The sequence below is a fragment of the Empidonax traillii genome, unplaced genomic scaffold (assembly GCF_003031625.1).
Source record: "Empidonax traillii isolate 1590-97213 ecotype Southwest subspecies unplaced genomic scaffold, ASM303162v1 scaffold65:size4453928, whole genome shotgun sequence".
Taxonomy (NCBI): Eukaryota; Metazoa; Chordata; class Aves; order Passeriformes; family Tyrannidae; genus Empidonax; species Empidonax traillii.
Window position 1 is genome coordinate 1821113 of NW_020955258.1, and position 20442 is coordinate 1841554.

A 20442-nucleotide genomic window follows, 5' to 3' on the forward strand; every position below is an offset into this window, starting at 1 on the left:
CTAACACACAGGAACTGGACTGTGCTCCTCCTCATGTCCAAATCTTCCACCTCCAAAAAACAGAGATTCATAATATTCACGGACTTAGAAGTCTAGCACAGCAAAACCTCATGCCCTCATATTCTTGTCAGTTTTACTAAAACAAGATTACCTCTACAATGAAAGAATCCCTTTCTCCCATTTAACTAGCAGCAGCTAGAAAATATCTTAGGAGAGGATTTTTTTGAAAAGTCATTTGGAAGGAGTGTGAGCTCCCTGAGGTCAGCAACCTAGATTCCTCTTACAGTGGGCTGCACAGCAAAGTTTGCACAAGGCCAAGTCACCAGGGTTTTCTCCGAACAACTTACATATCCAGAAGCCAGGAGATCATATGGCAAAATGACTATGTCAAGAAGCTGGGGGAGAAAACAGGAGATGGTTAATAAAAAGATTGGGAACTGGGACGAGCAAAAGGGAAAACAAATGAAAAACAAACAGTTTCTTGGCAAAGGACTTGCTGGAAGGACAAGCCTCACAACTGTGAGCAGCATAATGACCTTCTGCTTGTTTCTCTTCAGTCAGGGAAATGGGATTAGGTTCACATTTATCATTTAACCAGAACTGCAGTACCGAATAAACCTGACTGAAACATATTACTTTTTTTTTTTCTTAGCTAGAACAACTCAGCAAGGCTAATGATGGGGCCAAAGAGACTCATTCTGACAGAAGACAACCTGGAGCAACGAAAAGCTGGGTATTTTGAAAATCCTGAAGTGTATGAAGTTGAACAGACTACTGGAGAGTAGTGGGAAAACAGAACCACATCAGACTTAATCACATCCTTTACACTTTAATTAAAATAAGATTTAGCAATTTTATTTAAGATTACCAAATTCTCAGAGGAAATGCATTTCTCTGTCTGTACTGCTACCAGACAACTGTTAACTAGGAAGAAGAAAACACAGTATACAGAATGCTACATCCATCCATCCATACTGTGCATCCACTAAGTAGACCTCTTTGTTCAAGGAAAACATCTACTTATATTGCTTGCCTACTAAATGGAAATATCAAATGCTATTAGGGTTTGCACTTTTAGTATGGAAGTGAGTGGCCTATAAACAAGATTTCAACAGCATCTCTTTTGAACAACTCAGTTTAATTAATCTTCAGCCATTAACCATTCATTTAAAATGCCACTTACGAAATCTTAATTTTGCACATTATCAGCTGGTTCACAAATAGCTATCTATGAGCAGAAGTATAACGATCTTCCTCTCTCTTTCTTGGAGCTTACCAGCCTTACAGTCAATTCTGGCTTCTTAATTAACCCCACACACATATTAGCATTTGAAATTAAATGGTGTTTTGTTAAAAAAATCATTCTGCAGAGAAAAGTTAATACACATTCTGCTGCTCGTTAAAAAAGCAAGTATGAGGTTTTGGTCAAACAACAGCCTGCATAAGATGGAATTTAGCATTTCTTGCTCACACTAGGAAACACTCTATGGCAGAAACACATGCAAGGCCATATGATTTCATTCCAGCTGCATGGACGATCTCATTTTGTCTTTATTTGTACATTTAAGAGGCTGACAACACCATCTGCATTTCCCTCTGTATCCTCTGGTATGGTCTCATCTTCCAGTAACAGACCTGGCTTTCTCTCCAGGGACCTATCTTTTGCATTTGTATCCAAATGGCTGAAAGAATAGGACATTACCAATAAATATGCAGAATTAACGTAAAATAATTCCATACAGTAATATATCACATAAGAAAAGACAGGGCTGGAGGGGAAAAAAACCCAAGACAAACCTGAATGCTTAACACAGCTGCCAAAACTCAGGCTCACCAGCATCTGCAGCAGGACAGTCACAAGGGAGTTGTGGGAGTGCAGTATATAAAATTTTACACATCTGTCAATAAGTGAGGTGATCCAAATGCAAACCCTAGCAGGCAGGATGCACGCAGGCAGATTTGTGACTATTCCTGACAGAATCTTTCTGCTGAAGAATGCATGGCCTCGCACAAGCATGCACACATTACATGGCAGCAGCAGCAGCTTGACAACTTCCTTCTGCTTAGACACGCTCTAAAGCACTCAGGGTCACCCGAGTTCCACGAAATTTGGGGTTTCCACGAGAAGTGGAATGATAGAGCTCAGGTCCCAAAGTTGGAAGGTCTGGATGAGGGGTTCCTGAGAAGTAGCACAGTGAACTCTAATTGTAAAGTAGTTTTGCTTGAATGCTATCAGGAAACTTTACCCCTCCCCAATATAGCTGGGAAATAAACCCAAGGCTTGTTTAAACATGTCCCAGGCGGTCCAGTTACTCAACGTTACCCCCAGTGAGCAGAGGGAGTATGCAGCACCCATTTATCCGTTCTGAGGAAGAAAATTGCTGGTATAATTAGGATAAAAAAACACAGTACAAGTGTAGCTTCAAATGGCACAACCTACACTCCCATGGAACTCGTGGCCAAAGGACTTTCTGGACTGCCCTGCTCCCATCAGCAGGACAGCTCTACTGAGAGCACCTAGAAACCACCAGACTTCTCCTGTACTTGCCAATGCCAGTCTGAATTTAGCTGTTGTCAGAAATCTATCAGCCAGGATGGGCAGTAAGTTGACAAACATTAAGTTTCTGGTTTTAACATTATGGGGAACAGTGACCAGAATGCAGACAAGGGTTCAGAAGGCCCTATGGTGTGTTTCAGAAAGAATAAATCGCAGAGGAGAGTTTCAGCGATGTACAGTAGTACAGGACAGGGAAATAGCATAGACGATTTTAGGATACCAAGTGGAAGAGGCTATATGGTAAGAGAGAGTACACACCTTGCTTGCACTTGTCACACTCTGTAAATCAAAATATTCCAATGCATGGCCATAATTCTCTCTCCACAGTAATGCAAGGCACAGTGGCAATGGGCACATAGACATTACACAGCCTCATTCAATTTCCACCTTGCCTCCATGATATCCATCTTAAAGAATAATCATTCCTGAGTAAAGGACCACCCGCTCCTACAGCAGTGCATTGCTTTTACGCTAGTCAGTGACAAAAGGTGTTGTAAATGGATGCACAATGAGCAGTGCCCATGGTGCTCTGAACTGAGAACAAGATAACTTCAGTTTCTGGCTTTTGAGACGTATAGAGCTAAGTAACACATCTGGGTAACCCTAGTTTGCCCTTTTTGAACAAATCCTTTCCTGTGCAGCTCTGGATTCCTATGGCCTTGGATTGAGCAGGATGTCTAAAAGACAAGCATTTAGTCTTTTGGTAAAGGCTCCCTCTGCTAAATTTCAAAACTTCGGGCCCTTTTTACTCTCCTCTCAGGCTTACAGATAGCTTATATTTGCCATTCGATTCCTCAGGACACACACAGCAATGTTACCCTTTTGAAGGAGAGGCAGACTGCTCAGTCTTGTCCCTCTCTCTCATGACTATGGCCAGCTCTGAGGGCAGGATGTGATGGATATAGTCAGGGTTGCACAGAGGTATGGGTTTCATTTTCCCATTTTCAACTTTGTATGCTGCTAGATTGAGCATTCTGAAAGAGTGCAAGCTGCCATAAGGATGCTTTCATCCAGGAAGGAAGATCCATTTTTCAATTAATTAATTAACATTGCAGAAATTAAGATCTTGCACAGTGGGACCCAACACAGCATCTTCAAAAACAAAAAAAAAAAAGCTGGATTAGACTGGGGCTGTGGGCTTTAATCCTGTGTAATAAAACAGTGACAGCTTTTTATTAGTATTTTTATAAAACTGCAACAAGATACAGCTCTGAATCTATTCTTGCTAAACAAAGACAAACTGTATTCGTTTTTGTTAGACCAGCACTTTGAAATTCCCCAAGATAAGACACATAAATAAATGAAGAATCATACTTGGCAATGAGTTTGGCATCAGACTTTCAGTGTTTCATAGTTCTGGGCTGAGAAAATAAGTTGAGCAAAGTCTCTAGAACCTTTCCAGAGATGGAGTGTTTGGATATACTTGACAGCACCATCTTCACAGGAGGAAAAAAGAGGAAATTGTTTATTCGAAATGTGAGAAAGGGTTGCACTGCGTGACATGCCTGACATTTAAGTGATAATAGTGTTGTGCATCTGCTCTTTTGGCTTTGGTCTGACACCTAGACTCTGCCATGGTGCAACTTAGCCCTGTCATGGCACAGCCTTGATGACTAAACTCAGAGATGTGACTTGCCACCCGCTCCAGGAACATATGGGCCACAGATCACACAGCCTCTGCCACAGGCTGGGAAACGTACAGCGTCTCAGGCAAAGACCCTGCGAGCTCCCCAGCTGCACAAGGTGGCTGTGCAGGCTGCACCATCCTTAGGGATGCCATTTGCATTACAGAAAATTGTGGCTAATTAGAAATAAACAGAAAAATGCCTGATTTACAAAGAAATGTGTGATTTTGCCAGCTAATTTTTTTTCCACTCCAACTTAACATTCACAGAATACACTGATCATGTTAATGCTTTTGCTATATTCACTAATAAGGACAATTTACATTTATATAGCACCTCTCTTAGTTAAGAATTCCAAAGCTTTCAGCAAAATATACACAAAAAATTACTTCTATTTCACTGAATATAGTCATCGTTGGAATGAAAATCAACAATTGTGAAGCAGTGCAGAAGAACGTTACACAACAGTTGCAAACAAGACACAAAGCAAACCCCCCAAAAACCCAAAGCAAAAAGCCCCTGAGATGCCAGATGTAAGTGGAAGCAAACAGGACGTTAGTACATAAACAGCAGTGTGAAGCAGGTCTCTGTGTGCCCCGAGGAGCAGAGCTGGAGGCAGCAAACATATACTTCATAAAGATTACAGCAGCAGACTTCATACATGTGCAGCCTATTGCTTTTCTGCACAGGGAGGGACATTCTCACTTTAAACTGTGAATTTACCGTGAAAAATGAACCAGGAACACTCAATGGATTCTGGTGATGAGAAAAGGGGAACTAAGTGCATGCAAACCACGAGCAGCTCTTATCTGACCACTGAGCTTCACACTTCACGAATAGCCTCCGACTTCTAAAAGGCATTAATTATGCTAATACATTAGTCTGCAAAAATAATATAAAATAAAAATTTATTTCTTGTTTCAAATGATGAGTTTTGATTCTCTATCATAACAGCACATAACTGGAATTCTCAGACCAAAATAAAGCAATCTATTCTGTGTTCAAATCCTCCTTCTACCCCTAGCCCCATTTGCTTTAGTCACTGATCAAGTCTCCACACACTATATTACAACTTGAGAGTCATGGGTGGAAGAAAAAGCCATCCATCTAAAGTAAAATTAATAGCAAAACTTTGAGAGAAGGCATGCATGCATTAGCAAGACCAAAGCATAAGCGTTTACATGACAAATATGTTGATAAATGTTCAGCCCTACAAACACAAAATAACTACGGTTTGGCTTATAAAAATCCATTATAGCCCTTTCCCATCATTTTGAGGCAGACAAGGTACTTTTCATAACTGACTCTTGGAAGCAGGTTGTTTTTTTTAATTAACATGTTATCCAGGGATTTTTCTTTCCACATCTCTTCCTCCTTTCAATACTCTCTCTCTAGCACAGAAAGATTTCCTTGCCTGAAGTTGCCACTTTATTCGACAACTGTTGGCTGAGACCTCACGACCCACTGCATAAATTCACATAGAATTATTCATGTTTGGCACATTTCTGCTGGTGAATAACAACACCATTTTGTCTCTCAGACAAAGAAAATAAAGATTAAAAAAAAGAACAAAGGCAGCCTAATAAGAATTCCACATTTCCTATTTTTTTCCTAATCTGGTTAAACAGCCTCTACAAGCCTGAGAAATTCAACAAAGCAAAGTTGTTGGGGACTGTTGGTCTTTCAGTACAGAATCAACACAGATGGAACAGGCTCTCAGTGTGATTCTGATCATGGGCTCAGCTATGAGGTAACTTTTCTGTAAGATGTTTTCATTTTAGTTTTTCACTGAGTTATCATGTTATCATGCAACTACAGCTAAATCCACGCTGAAATCCAGGATCTGAACACCGAATCCAAACTTTTCTGGGACCTCGATCTCGTCCCCATAGCAGGTCAAGAGTTCATTCAGTGTAATCAAAACCACAATACAATCAATCAAGTAAAAGAGGACAGAAACTGAAATTATGAAACAACTTTTATAACAATGTCTTACTCCAGCAGAGTTACTGCTGTATGTATTTATATTTGAAAGATACACAAACCTGAATTTGGACTCCCACTTGCTGGAAATTCTCAGATCTTGGTTTACTGAGTTAGTACAAACTCAGTTTTTGATCCCTTTACTACAACTTTTGTGGAACTGCAGTGACAACTGCCTCAAGACTTTTCTAGGAAGAGAAACTGGCTAGCTGGCAAAAAGCTAGGATCACTACCTCTTACTTCATGCAGTAGGGGAAGAGTTAATAACATGGAAGAAAAAAGCACTGTCATTATGTTTGGAAAGAACTCTACCATACTGGATTTAGGTGAGAAAGAGAGAGATACTTGGCCCATTCCCTACTACAAACTTAGATTTATGTCAGAAGTGTTTTATTACTATTTATAACAATGACTCAGTAGACATTTTTAAAGTACTGTGACGCCACAAACTGGAAACACTCCTATATCTGTGCTGACAAATTTCTCCAAAATTAACGAGTGTGGTATTACATAGCACAGATTGAGGCTATGGGGAGACACTACAGACTGTAATATGAACTCAAAGCATGCACAATTCCTTAAGGTCCCCATGTCTGTCCTCTGTCAGCTCTTCTTTTAACATAGACTTGTATATCTTGCCCACACACTCATACGTTGGTTTGAAAAAGCCAACATTGATATATTAATGCCTTAATAGTAATGAATTCTCATGTTCTTTTAGCCCCAAATTCCAGAAGCAACCAATTTTAAAATTATCATAACGGTGGGTACATCATCAACTCAAAGGAATTTCTGTTTTCCTTTTAACCCAGGAAAAAACTTGACCATCTTTCTTTAATGCTGGAAGCTTGACAGTAAGGATTAAAAATTGTTCTTTCCTTCCCACTTAGTTATTGGAAAGGCCATGAAAGGCAATCAGTCTTGTGAAGCCACACTTCACAGCCCGCATAAAAATGCCATGATTCCCAGTCCTCTCCCCAAACTAATTGAAAGTGTGTAATATCACACAGCTGGGGAAAACTAAGCCATAAACATATGCAATATATAATACTATCATACAAAACCTGTTACTAATAGACACTTGATGATCAGCAGGATCGACAGGGATCTTGAAAACTGAGATTATTTTTGCTGCAGGGTAAGAACTTTTCCCAATTGAAAGAGGAAAAAACACTCTCTCAGCAGTGCAGGAATTGGACTGGAGTCAGTTCACTCATTCTGTTTGTGAAATATGGACTTTTCTTTAATGATTTCTGTTTGACTGCTGCCTTGCTCAGATGCTCTGGGGTTACTGCTGCAGCAAATCATGGTTTTGGTTAAGAGAAAATCCATGGCTTTCTACAGGGGTTAATACAGGGGTTTGGGGCCTCTGAACAGTCCCATGTCTGACTCCCCTGCCCAGGCTCCCCCCCCCCCCCAAAGCTATCATTTTATGTAAGGCCAGGTGGCAATATTACCTGTCACCAGAAATCTGGGGGTAGTGCTGCTTGTTTATTTTTGCATACAGTCCTTCCAAATGTTCCCTCTCCATTGGTGCTGAAGGAGAATCACGTGGATATACAAAGGTTTCTGCTACTGCTGGTGATGATGGCCTGTAGATGCTTGCTGATGGATAAGCCTCTCGGAAGTGGTTTACTCTGGCATAATTTGGATCCACCTCATCATCATCGATGTCAGGTCCTCCAGGACCAGTAGAATAATCACTCAGGCCTCTCAGTTGCTTCTGCCGTAACTCCTGATGCTTTGCACCAATCCTAAAAATGAAAAATAAAAAACAAATATAGAGTTGGATCTGCTTCAACAGCAACCATCACATGAATTTGAAACACCAACCCCGAACCCAATTGTTGAGAGCTTTCAGTACACCATGAAACTGATGCCAGATAGAATGGTGCACACAGCAATTTTGTTCTTTATCTCTGGCAATCACCTTTGTAACCAAGGTTGGTCATCATTCTGATGGAAAAAAATTAATGCTGAATATAGTGTGGCTTTTCACAAGCGTGCATGGACACAGATAGGTTTAATTCTACACCTACCTTTCACTTTGCAGCTGAATATACCTAACCCAATCCTGAAACTTTTTATCTAAATTAGCCAGTAAAACTGTTAGTGCCCCTTGGTTACTTGACCCACCTAGATTCTCCTAAATACATTAACTTGTTAAAAGTGGATTAAATGTGAACGTAAATGGAGAGATGGCACAGTTGTCTCAAATCAAAGGACCACAATTAATTTGCTGAAGATTTAATTTTTCAAAAATTTTATTTTGGCTACATAAATGTGGAAATCATGCCTTATTATATAGGGGATAGGGACAAAGTAAAACAGCAAAGAAATTAATAGAAACTTGACAGAAATGAATTGGTACATATAAGTGAATTAAAGACTGTTACTGGCAGTATTCCACTGTGATAAAGCCTTAAGTGGTATTACAAAATGCTGCTGCTAATCAGGGCCATTGTGCAATCCCTTTGGAACAGTAAAACATATTCAGGTAAATTTCAACCCAAAATGATATTCAATGATCCAACATTCATGCTGGAAAAAAAAAAAATGTACAGCAAGGCTCTGTGAGCTCTTCTGTTAACTACTCAGCTACTCTTCAACACAGGGTAATTAAGTGCTCTGAGATGGATCTGGCAGAATGCTGACCACAATATGCAATAAAGCATTTACAGAGAACAACAGAACACAGAGAACAGAAGAAACACACAGAGATGCAGTGCCTGACAGAAGTCAACATTTGCTATTGACTGTATCTAGAAGTACAATAGCAGCATAGAAAGAACAGTATAATTTGTACCGTAGGAGTGTAAGTGAAGAGGGTCTAGTAGACTTGGTCACCCCAGTAAAGCTTAATGGCCTCAGGACTCTGCATACTGGAAAATGATGATGTTCTGGAGAAAGTCTTTAAAAGGCATGGAGAAAAAGGTTCCCTAAAGAAACACATGAGCACACTGGGAGCCTCTGTCTGACAGACAGGAGCTATTAAGGGTAGAAAGTGATTCATACTGCTTATTTTGTTTCATTAGAATCGTATAATCAAAATAAATGCTAATACTTTTCAAATAATTTGTAGATGAAAACGTTCACAAATAATTCTAATGAGAACAACATGCTGTTCTACACATATACTTGAGTACATCAACGTGTATCACACGTGCTTTCCAGTTACACATCTCCATTAACTGTGCTAGGACATATCTAGAGGTGATGCTAGTTTTTAACACTTAAAATGTAATCATACTTTACAGTGGGATGAGCCTGCATATATAATACAGTCCTTGAAAGTCAGGGGGGTGCTCAGGTGCTCACAATCCAGTCTGCCTTCCTTCAGTAAAGCAGATGACCCTTCTCTCTAGAACTCAAATACTGTGTGCTCCACCCTGAGTACTGTGTGCAGCTTTGGGTGCCTCAGTGTAAAAAGGACATCAAACTATTAGAGTGTGTCCAGAAGAGAAAAACCAAGATGATGAAAGGCTTTGAGGGCAAGAGCTAGGAGAGGGTCAGCTGAGGCCACTTGGTTTGTTTAGCTCGGAAAAGAGAAGGTTGAGGAGTGACCTCATCACAGTCTACAACTTCCTCGTGGGTGGTGGCAACAGAGGAAGACATGCTGATCTCTTCTCTCTGGAGACCAGCGATAGGACACAGGGAAATGGCATGAAGCTGCATCAGGGGTGGTTAAGATTGGACACCAGGAAAAGATTCTCACTGAGAGGGTGGCCGGTCACTGGAACCGGCTCCCCACGGGAGCGGTCACAGCAGCAAGCCTGTTGGAATTCAAGAAGTGTCTGGATGATGTTCAGTCATGTCATATTGTTTTGTTTTAGGTTTTGTTTTGTTTCCTGTGAGGAGCAGGAAATCGGATTTAATGATCCTTATCGGTCCCTTCCAACTTAAGATGTTCCATGACTCTAGCAAATATTGAACTATAAGAACCATGTGAGAGAATAACATCTTCCTAACACATCATTCCAGGCCAGTTAGTTAATTTTGTTTCATTAAGACAACATTAAAAATACTCACAAAGCCTTAGTGTAATTTACTACAGTGGTCTTAGAGATGAAAGGATAATAAGAAGAAATATGCTACAATCTGTCTATATCCTTAACACATACATTGAGGCTTCCTAAGAATTTCTTCTTTATTCTTTCCAGAGCTTCTCTTCCCTGCATAATCACCTCCTCCTCCTGTAATCTTCACTCCACTTCTCTTTTGCTTCAGGTTTTCATGCCACACACACTCCCTATTTTCCACTGTAATGGTGGTTCAGGTTGGGAAGGCACTATCCTCTTGAACTACAAGAACAGGGCTGGATTTCCATTGCAAAAAAAGACTTGGACATCAGTGAAGCACATAGTGATGTCTACATTGATGTTTTCCATATTTTATACATACAGGCACTTCAAGAGAAAACCTCTTGCAGAAGGATCAATGTTCTGCATGTCATACGTGGGATTATGTCAGAAATGTAACAACAAAGGCATCATCTTTGTTTAGAACAAATGACGGAAGAACTGTTGGCTCCTGCACCCTGTGCCCAGTACAACCTAAACAGTCAGTTTGGTGTGGTCCTTGCCCCTGATTACCCTGCTGCTCTTCTACTAAAACGTGTGAAGCACTTGGAGATTGTTGCTGTCTTCCAGGTTAACTCTGAAAAAGCATCAAATATTCTTCAAACCCTGGGAAACTGTGGAGTGCTTCATCCTTAATTAGTGACCAAAAAAACCTAAACACAGAATTCAGTGCAGGTGCAAGTTTTGTGGCACACACGGATACATATACACGTGCTACACAGGCATAGAAATGGGAGATTACTGCATTTCAAGGAATGGTTTCATCACATGTCAGTGCAGAAGGCAGGACACAGTCTCAGAGTTGTCTCAGACAAGTCATAGCAGTTTCTCAGAAAGTGATAAGCCCTAATGTTCTTTGGACCTGTGCATCACTCGTCCCTAATATCACCTAGATATTAAGACCCATTTGAAAGCAAGAGTAGTGCAGCACAGCAGCATCACATGAATCTTGCTTTCATGTCTGACAGTAAGAGTAATTTGTCCTGCTATCAATACTGGTATATTCTGCTCAACAAAAGCTGGAATTAGGTCACCACAATTTTCTTTTGTTCCTGTGAATAAGCCTAGCTTCTTCAACTTCTCCTTCTGAATGCAATCTTCAATTGCTGTCAGTATTATAAGTCAAATCTTCTCAATTATTTCCATTCTATAGACCAGTCAATATCAGGCTGTATGAAATTCTTCATGGTCAGTGTTTCATCTTTTCAATACATCTATTATAATTGCATTAATATTTCTTGTTTTCCTTTTACTTTTCCCCACAAATGTATACAATTTGCTTGATGACCTCTTTTTCAGCTCAAACCAAATGTTCAGCATAGGGAAACAAACTATCAGATGGCTGCTTTTTCTTTCTTTCTATTTACCTGTCCTTCCATGCCTTCTTGTATGTTTTTCACCTTTGAAATTTCTTCACATTTTGTGAAGTTTTTAATTTCCTCACTGTATTTCAGCATCATGTTTTCACCTAATTTTAAATAAATCTTTTCCATAGCACATCCCAGTAGGTGCCCAGGAATTCTTTACTGAGAAAAAAAGAAAAAAAAAAAAAAGAAAGAAAGTGCTGTTCCTTCCATCACTCCTATAATGTTGTGCCAACTCCACTAAGCAGGGTACTTCTGTTATATCCCACTCTAGTCATTCACCATTTCTGCACCTCCCTCTGCAGCTCTCTGTAGCTGAAACAGCAGAATCTTTACTCCCCATCACAAAAATAAATAAATAAATAAATAAAAATCTTCCAAATTAACACAGCTATAATTGCAAGCAGTTCATTGAACAATTGCCATAAGAGAGCCCCAGACTCGCCGTACAGGATAGGTCTGGTTAAACAACTGGTGCAAATTTGTGACTAAAGATAAAACATCACTCAGCACCACAATGTTGGCAGTGAAACCAGAGATGAGGAGGGGTACAGTTCACCATCTGAACAATTTAGTGTGGCACTAAAGTTCTACAAACTTCCTGATGAGGGAAAGGGAAAAGAAAAAACAAACAGAATAAAGGGAAGTTAGATATATTTCCTTTTGAGCATCCCATATCAATCCTGCTTGCTCTCTTCCGCCACCTGAACACTGTGCTCTCCAGTTAACTCACTGCACAACTGCACCAACTTCCCTTAGCAGTATTCCTGTAAAAACAGAGCCTTGGCACAGAAGCAGCCAGAGGACAGGCAACAGAAGTGCTGTATCAAAAAAGGCCTTTTTTTTTTTTTAAACTTGTGATCCATCTTCTTCTCAATAGCATCCAAACACATATCCTATCCTAACCTTTCTCTACAACAAATAATTTCAGAAAAAAAATATAGTTTGATAAAATAAACAACCTCAGCAGAACTACAGGCAACATTTTCAAAACATGTTGCATTTGTAGAAGTCAGATGAAGACAGGATCTATATACCTACTGTACTTCTGGAAGTGGGACATGATATTTTGAAAACACTTCTCTACAGCTCACGTACTGTTCAGTAGCACACCCCTAGAGCTATAAATCAAGGAACGCTGTCATTTACCCTTCAATCTTCCCATCTGACGTATCTACACAACTCAAACATGGTGACTTCTCATGTACTAACACATGAAAAGATGCACAAACCTTGAGTGCAGCAGCCATGGAAGGGTTAACAGCCCAAACCGCTCCTTCCAGCTGCAGCTCAGACACACACGATTGAGTTACTGTGGCTTAACAAGTTATTGTGTTTCTGCTGAGCTACTGTCAATGACCACATATGTATTCACCGCCTGTGACAAACACAATGTAAAACGCTTTAGTCTGACATCAGTGACAGAGACACTGACAGGCAAAAGCTGGATTAGAAGGCTGCAGCATACGCAGAGTGAAGCAGCTGTAGGAAGGGATGTGGATTACCTCAAGAAAACTCCAGAAGAGCTGAGCAGAAGTGACTTTTGGAGAACATCCAGAAATGCTTTTGCAAATGGAATGAGAGGGCTAGGAAAAGCTGTAAGAGATACTTCTCATCTCTTAGCCCAGCAGTTGGAAGCCGGGTGGATGGGTGGGTGGATTGCTATTGGGTAACAAGAAAATGCTGAAACTTCTAAAACTCTTTAAAAATTAAAACACAGTACTTAATGTTACCAGCTCAGAGAAGGCCACGGTCGTTAAAAGCTGTGGAACCCAAAGATGGCCTTCAATGGGAAACAAACAGCAAAACACTGGCTGCAGCCCAACATGCAGTTCTGGGGGCCCAACCAGCCCTAGCTCAAAAGGAGCTTTGCACAGTGAGTCACAGGCCAACAAGCCATCACCTTGGATCAGGACAAAACTTGAAGATGCATATCCTCCTGGCTATGCCACCCCCAAGCACGGGACAGGGTGCCTGCTGCCCCACAAGAGACAAGGCTGCACTTCACATCAGAACAGTTTAACATAGGGACAACCAACCAAAACAGGCCCACAACAAAAAGCAACATCTTTCCTGAGGTGTTTCAATTCTTCACTTGCACTCCCCATGAACTCTAAATTATCCTGTTTCTTCAGACTTGCCAGGGAAAGAGTAAAAGTGATGAAAACTTTTTTTTTAAAATTTACCATGCACTGACCATGTGCTTCGTACTGAGCAGAGCACAAAGAATGACATGCTTTGAGCCACACGGTGTCTATCCAAGTAGTCAAACACAGGACAGAAAATGCAGCTGCTAACCAAAACACTGTATTTCACAAAGGGACCTTGTTTATACTTCAGACGAATACAGCAACATTTCTTGTGTGGTGGATTAAAAGTAACAGATTTCGTGCAAGCACAGCCAGGTATGTGAATGAGCAAGATGCTGGCTAAGTTGGTGAAAGATATTCCTAAGGGAAAAGTATGAATAACAAGCAAAGACAAAATGTGTAACAGACACAGGGCCATAGGTCTTTTAGGATAATTTCTGTTTCGTTTGCAAGAAGAGTAGCAGAATAAAAGCAGGTAAGCGAGAGTGCATACAATCAGTTTGAGCTATACCTAAACTTGAGAGAGGACCCGATCCTTTCAGTCTTTTGAGATGACTGAGATGCTAAACATTCTTCCACTGAATTGGTTGTTCCTTGAGGACTGCAGAATAAAAGCTGCTTCATTGCTTTTTTCCCCACTAATGTGACTCTCCCCGAGATCTACATACCGCAATGATTACTCAATTTACATCTGATTTACTATCTGCTTTTGTGTCTCATTTACCTAATTCACACACATATTGAGTAACTGGTTGTCTAGAGGATAGCAGCTTATTTCTGTAGGAGGTCACTTAGATTTCCATTGGGTTTAATGTTTTAATTCCTTTTTAGTTGGTAGCAAAATATATTTTGGTAACTAAAATCTTGGGGTTTTTTTCATTCATTTACATAATACTGGACTGAATACATTTTGCCTTCAGATATTCATAAACCATAATCACTGATGGGAATGGGCAAATTTCAGTTGAATATCTTAGGAGATAATTTCAGTACAGTGCTTTTAATTTTTTTTATTTTATAATCGTTTTTCAGACAGACATGGTCTATAATGACATTAACAATCCTATTCAAACCTGCATCTTTTATCATGAAAAGACTCATTTTTCTTTTTTTAAGCATCTTCACCTAACAAAACTCTAGAGGCAGGGAACTCTCATTGCTAAAAAAACCCAACTAAACAAAAAAAAAAAAAAAATCCCCCTCTTGCCAGTAAATGGAGGCATCCGATATGGACTTATCAAGAATCAAACAATATCTATTCAGTATTATCTTTCAGGGTATTCTACTGGAGGCACAGTTGTCAGAAACATCTTCCCCGTAAGCTATGCAAGCGTTTCTTCATTCCAGCTCATTCTATTGTGCTGAATTTGAACATCTCCCCCATAATTAGTATCTGTAATCGTAAACAAGAATAGAAACAGTCTCAGAAATAAAAAAAGGCAAGCAAGTAAGAGACTTTAACTCAGGGTAACAAGATAGATCTTGCAAGAGCATTAACTGCCCCAACAATAAAAAACCACCAGGACATAAAATATTGCCTGTTCTAGATAACTACCCCACACCTGTAAATACTGAACTGACCAGAGAAGCTGCCTTTGGAGGGTTTTAAGTAAAAAAAGGGAGGACAGAGAAGCTTAAGAAGGAGATCGAGCTACGCTGACCTTAAAATCTAAGATTATGACAAACTGAAGATGAAACACAGCCCTTTCATATCACAAAGTGAGGAGTGTGAGCTTTGGATATTCTTCCATTTATTTCAGAGGTGACAAGGAGTGATTACCAACTTACACAGGATCTTGCCCTCCAAAGAAAATCCTGGCTCTAATGAGGTCAGTGTGTTTTCCCCCACCCTGTGAACTTCAACAAGAACAGGATTTTACCTTTGCTGTTAAATCAGAAAAAGTTTTTCTGCCTCTCTTTTGTTCACATTAGTTGTACAGTGGGTGAAATGCAGCAGATTACAGAAAGCCAACTATCAGAAAAGACAAGTATATTATAGCCTGAATTTTACCGCATTATGTAATTTTCTTTACTCACAACTACCCTAGAGTTATTATTTTGAAGTGATAATATCAGTAAAATTTAGGTTGTAAGGAACCCTCTGAAGGTCATCCTGCTCAACCTCCTGCTGAAAGCAAGGCTGAGTGCACAGATCAGGTTGCTCAGTCTCCTGTCAACAGGATGTTCATTGTTTTGTGACAATATGGATTAGAGAGTGGAAACATTCCAGGTTTGTCAAAATTACTCTTGACATCTTTAACCTGAGATGTTCTGATGCCTTTAAGAGCTCCTCCTGCAAAATGGCCTTGAGTCTGCAGGAACTTTGCAGCCCATAGGTAAATTGCAGGCCCAGTTCTTAGTGCTGATTTAAAGGAATTCTCAGGCTGTTGCCATTTGTACTTTTCCATTAAAAAGATAAATAAGGTGTTGTGCATATCATATCTGAGTCTTTTTTGTGAACATTAGCTCATTCTGGAACAAATGATCATGAAAAGAGAAAGTAAGACTTAACTTTGCTTATATTTTAGTAATTGAGAATTTAATGTCAGGCATGCACACAATAACAATTGCAGTTAAAGCCATGTATTCACCTTTCCAACCTCTCCAGATGAGACATCAAACTATATCAGAGAAGTTCATCAGATCAACACTGAACAAGTATAAAGTAAACACAGTATACTTGCAGAAAAACTATGGGGAGAGAGAGACATCCATCTATGAACTCATTCACTGCCAGTGACTAGCTCAGTTACAGCAATTGCTGTAGCAGGGATCAGTCAAAACCACTGAGGATTGTTAATACTGTCCTGAGAAAAATACCAGAGACACTGTAATGACCATGGGAAGGCACAACATTGATTTGACAGCTCACGAAAACCCAGCATTCACAACCATATGCAGTAACATAGCTCAGGACAGACCCAGGAAGACTGGCAGCTACTGAGTCCCTGGGGCTGCGTCCTTTAGTAAGTGGGTATTCTTGGAACATTTCCTATATAGATACTCATAGCTCCACTTGCTAGTGAGACCTCATGAGTTTGCATCTGCAAACTCATCTGTATCTGCATAACCATCCCTGCAACTGCATAAACATTATGCCTTCATTTGAATGAAATTCTAGTAGTAGAAGGAACAAGCCTAGCTTCATATGATATAATATGATATGATTCCACACACATTTCTTTATTCTACACTTACAACATTGAACCTGGAACCTAATGAACAGAACCTTTCTGTACAAGAACAGGAACAGTCTCCATCTGTTAGTCTGGGATTCACAGGTTGTTTCTAATTAACAGTCCTTGATTAGAAAGCAAAATTCAGCTTTGACTGAGCAGTCAAAGCTTTAAGACTTTCAGGTATTTTGGTTTAAGATCACTATGGAGATTTACACATGCAAACAGATTTCCTGCCTGTCTATCCCCATGAGTCGCATTCTCATTTTTATCCTGTAGTAACTAAGGGAGTCTGAGAACAGGAATTCTGTGCTGTGGCACTACTTCAAAGTGCATGCCAAAGATTTATGATAGACTGTCATAAATCTCAAATGGAAGCGCAAGGAATGAAATGCAGCTTCCAAGTAATTCTTATGCCCTTATTGATTTCGGAGTGGGCAAGAGCTGACCTACATTCAGTACTGCATCAAAGAAATCCCTAGGCCAGAATAGCCTGTCTCCTAGAAAGCACTCTATTACTCTGCTTGGCCAGTACCCTGGCCAGTTTCTCTTTATTAGCCTGGCCAGTACAAGTTTCTAACAGCAGTATTTCTGGTTCACAGAAACAAAAAACCCATCAAGTAATAAAACTCCATTATATACAGAAAAGAACCACGCATTGGCCCATTTAAGCAAGCAAGAGCCAGGCCATTGCTCCTGAGCAGCTCTGACTTTTTAGGTGGGCAGGTGGCACAGCTTGTGTCAGGCACAGGCTCTGGAGCAAACCAGTGCCTTAACAGAGGGCAAACCAAGAATACTAAATGGCTTGAATGAGAATTTGTGTGCTTACATTTTGAGGGCACAGCTATGACACCTAGAAAGTGCTATTTCCATCAATCTGCGACACCTGGAATAGTACTGTGATAGTTAAAGAAAAAGGTCAATTCCACATGCCATTCTGCTGTCAGTTCCTAATGTTCTTAACCTGGGACAATCTGGGATCAACTTGGACCTAACAGTGTCCAAAAATGCCCTCCAGCAGAAGAAAAGCCACACAGAGCAGTTCAAAAATTGCAATTTGGGTCTAAATGCTACAATGAAACCTGTGAAAGGTAGGTGAGATCCATCTGCCTCAGCTACTTATAACCAAACATCAATCTCCCAGTGTTCCGTGGTAGGCTTTTATTACATGTTCTGGTATGCAGAACAGCAGCAGATCTAAAATGAGAATCATTCAGAATCAATGGGTTGGGATTAATCTGTCCTCCTGTCCAGTGCAAGCACTGCCACAGTAATAAACAGAAATCTGATAACTTCATACCGTCAGCACAAAATGAAACTATGACCTTGACCTGTGCAACAGCATCCAGTAATTTTTTCATAACTTCAACATACCATACTACACGGCTATGATCTAATAAGAATCTAAAAGTAATTAACTGGAATTTTTGAAAACTGAAGACCTTAATCAAATATGTATTCTTATCAGGGTTGCAAGCCAGCAATAAATTGGGACATTTAAAAAACTGGGATCCAATCCAATCCGTGATCTGATCAGGGTTCAATGGTTATAATAAATTGGGAGTATTAAAACTGGGATCACATCCAACACTTTATTTTGTCTAAACCACAGGACCTAGCTGTGCTGCAAAGTCAGGAATACTCAATGAACAGATATACCATGTTGGATTAACCCTTAATAAATAATGATGCACAAGCTCAGGAGTCCCAAAAACATGTGGTTTAGCACAGAGCTTAATGGTGAGAATAGCAATTACCAGCATTTATCAGAAATCAATATGAACTATAAACAGCCATAATAATGCTTTCAGACTTGGCAAGTGGAATACACAGGAACAAAAGCTACATGGTGTTGGCAACAATGTGTGCATGTATGAGTGTGCTCCAAGATGTACTATGCATTTAAAAAAAATCATACTTTGATTTTTGCAACAGTCTGAAATTCAACTTTTGATTCAAATCAATTTGGCTTTTCTACCATACTTCCATGCACGCAGCTATTGTTTTCATTTTGATTTCCAGTAACATACAAATTGTTTGTAATTAAATATAACGAAACAAATGCTGACAGAAAGGGAATGAAGTTTCACTCTCAAGTACTCTCTACTATTTAAGTGGACTCTAAATGTTTTTATTCCTGTAAGATGCATTCCCTTCGTGCAGGGATCTTGCAGCTGCAAAATTAAACCTCTGTTTGCCAAATATCAAAAACATGTGTATTGATTTTTTAACTATGGGAACAGGCAACAAGCATCAGAGCTGATAAGACAAGAGAGAAATACTCCTCAATTGCTGGAAGGTTTCTGAAAAGTAAAGGAAATTCAGTGTTCAGTATAGAAACTGAAACCATTTCATTTTACACAAGTTTGAGATACCCTGTAACTTTAGCATTCAGTTCAGACATGCAGAAAGCAAGGGCCAGAAGTTCCTTCTGTTTCTCTAACACTGTACTGAAACCTTAGTACGATTAAAAAAAATTCCTCAATTAATTCCAGTGAGGACTACAAAACCAAGACTGTTTTAACCAAACAACATACTACTCCCACAAAAAAAGTGCAGAGGATTATTTTTTAAATAGGCTGTCTCCTTATTAACCAACACTCATGCTACTTTTAAAAATCATATTTTCAACAAGGCACTTAATTTTGTAAATTTTATTCTAATGTCAAGTAAGTGTTCAATTCTACTGGAAGAGAGACTTAGGGTCTTAGTAGGAATATTCCAGTAAAATAATACTAAACAAAGAGGGAAAAATAGTTTTTATTCAATTGACAGACACTTTACTTGCATTTGATAGGCAAAAAAACTATTACGTGTAACACTCAAGAATCTAATATATTTATCCAGTTTGTTTTACAGTGATTTTCAAGTGTTAGAAAATCAAACTACAACCCCAAATGAGTGGGAAAAATATGGAAGAAGGGATCAAGAGAAATCTTTTTGAGGGGAGAAAGAGACAAGACCTCTTCCAGTACTGAATAATGTAGCAAACATCTTGTTGTTAAAATGATAAATTCTGTGTAATTTACACAGAACACACTAAAAATACAGATTTGAGTCAGCTTGATCAAAATAACCCTCAGATATAGCATTTGCTTTTTCCTTTTATGGGCAGATTCTCGACCTTTGGAGCACATGCTTTATTACAGCCAAACTCTTTGAAGCATCAACAAAACGATGAGTTTATTTAAAATAGGGCCTCAGTCCAATGACGCCCGTGACTTGTGTCAGGAAGGACCAAACACAGCCTCAGAGAGCTGTATAACCAGTTAATACTCTGGAACCATCATGGACTTCTATCTTTTTCCAGTCAAGTTTCAGTGACATTGCATTGCTGTGGCACAACGAAAACTAAGGGAGGTAGAAGGAGAAGAAGAAAATAATCTAGAGGAGGTGCCGAATTCGTATTCAATTGGACGCAGCTAAGGCTATTATTAAAGAAGGAATGCCTAACATCCTAAGTTCCTCTTTACCACTTGAAGCTTGCAGAAGTAGCAGTCATATAATAAAGTCTTGGCTTTGAAAAGAAAGGAGGCTTGAGGCTGAGGTCTGGAAAGAATTCTTAGCC

General features: G+C 39.6%; 1 protein-coding gene across 1 annotated transcript in view; it reads right to left on the reverse strand.

Annotated features, from left to right (window-relative positions):
• Nucleotides 1-20442, reverse strand: part of PARD3B (par-3 family cell polarity regulator beta) — a 392632-nt gene that overhangs the window by 70258 nt on the left and 301932 nt on the right. Inside the window, exon 20 of the mRNA XM_027880190.1 lies at nt 7623-7919. Coding sequence (XP_027735991.1) covers nt 7623-7919 — 297 coding nt within the window. The remainder of the gene's footprint in view (nt 1-7622; nt 7920-20442) is intronic.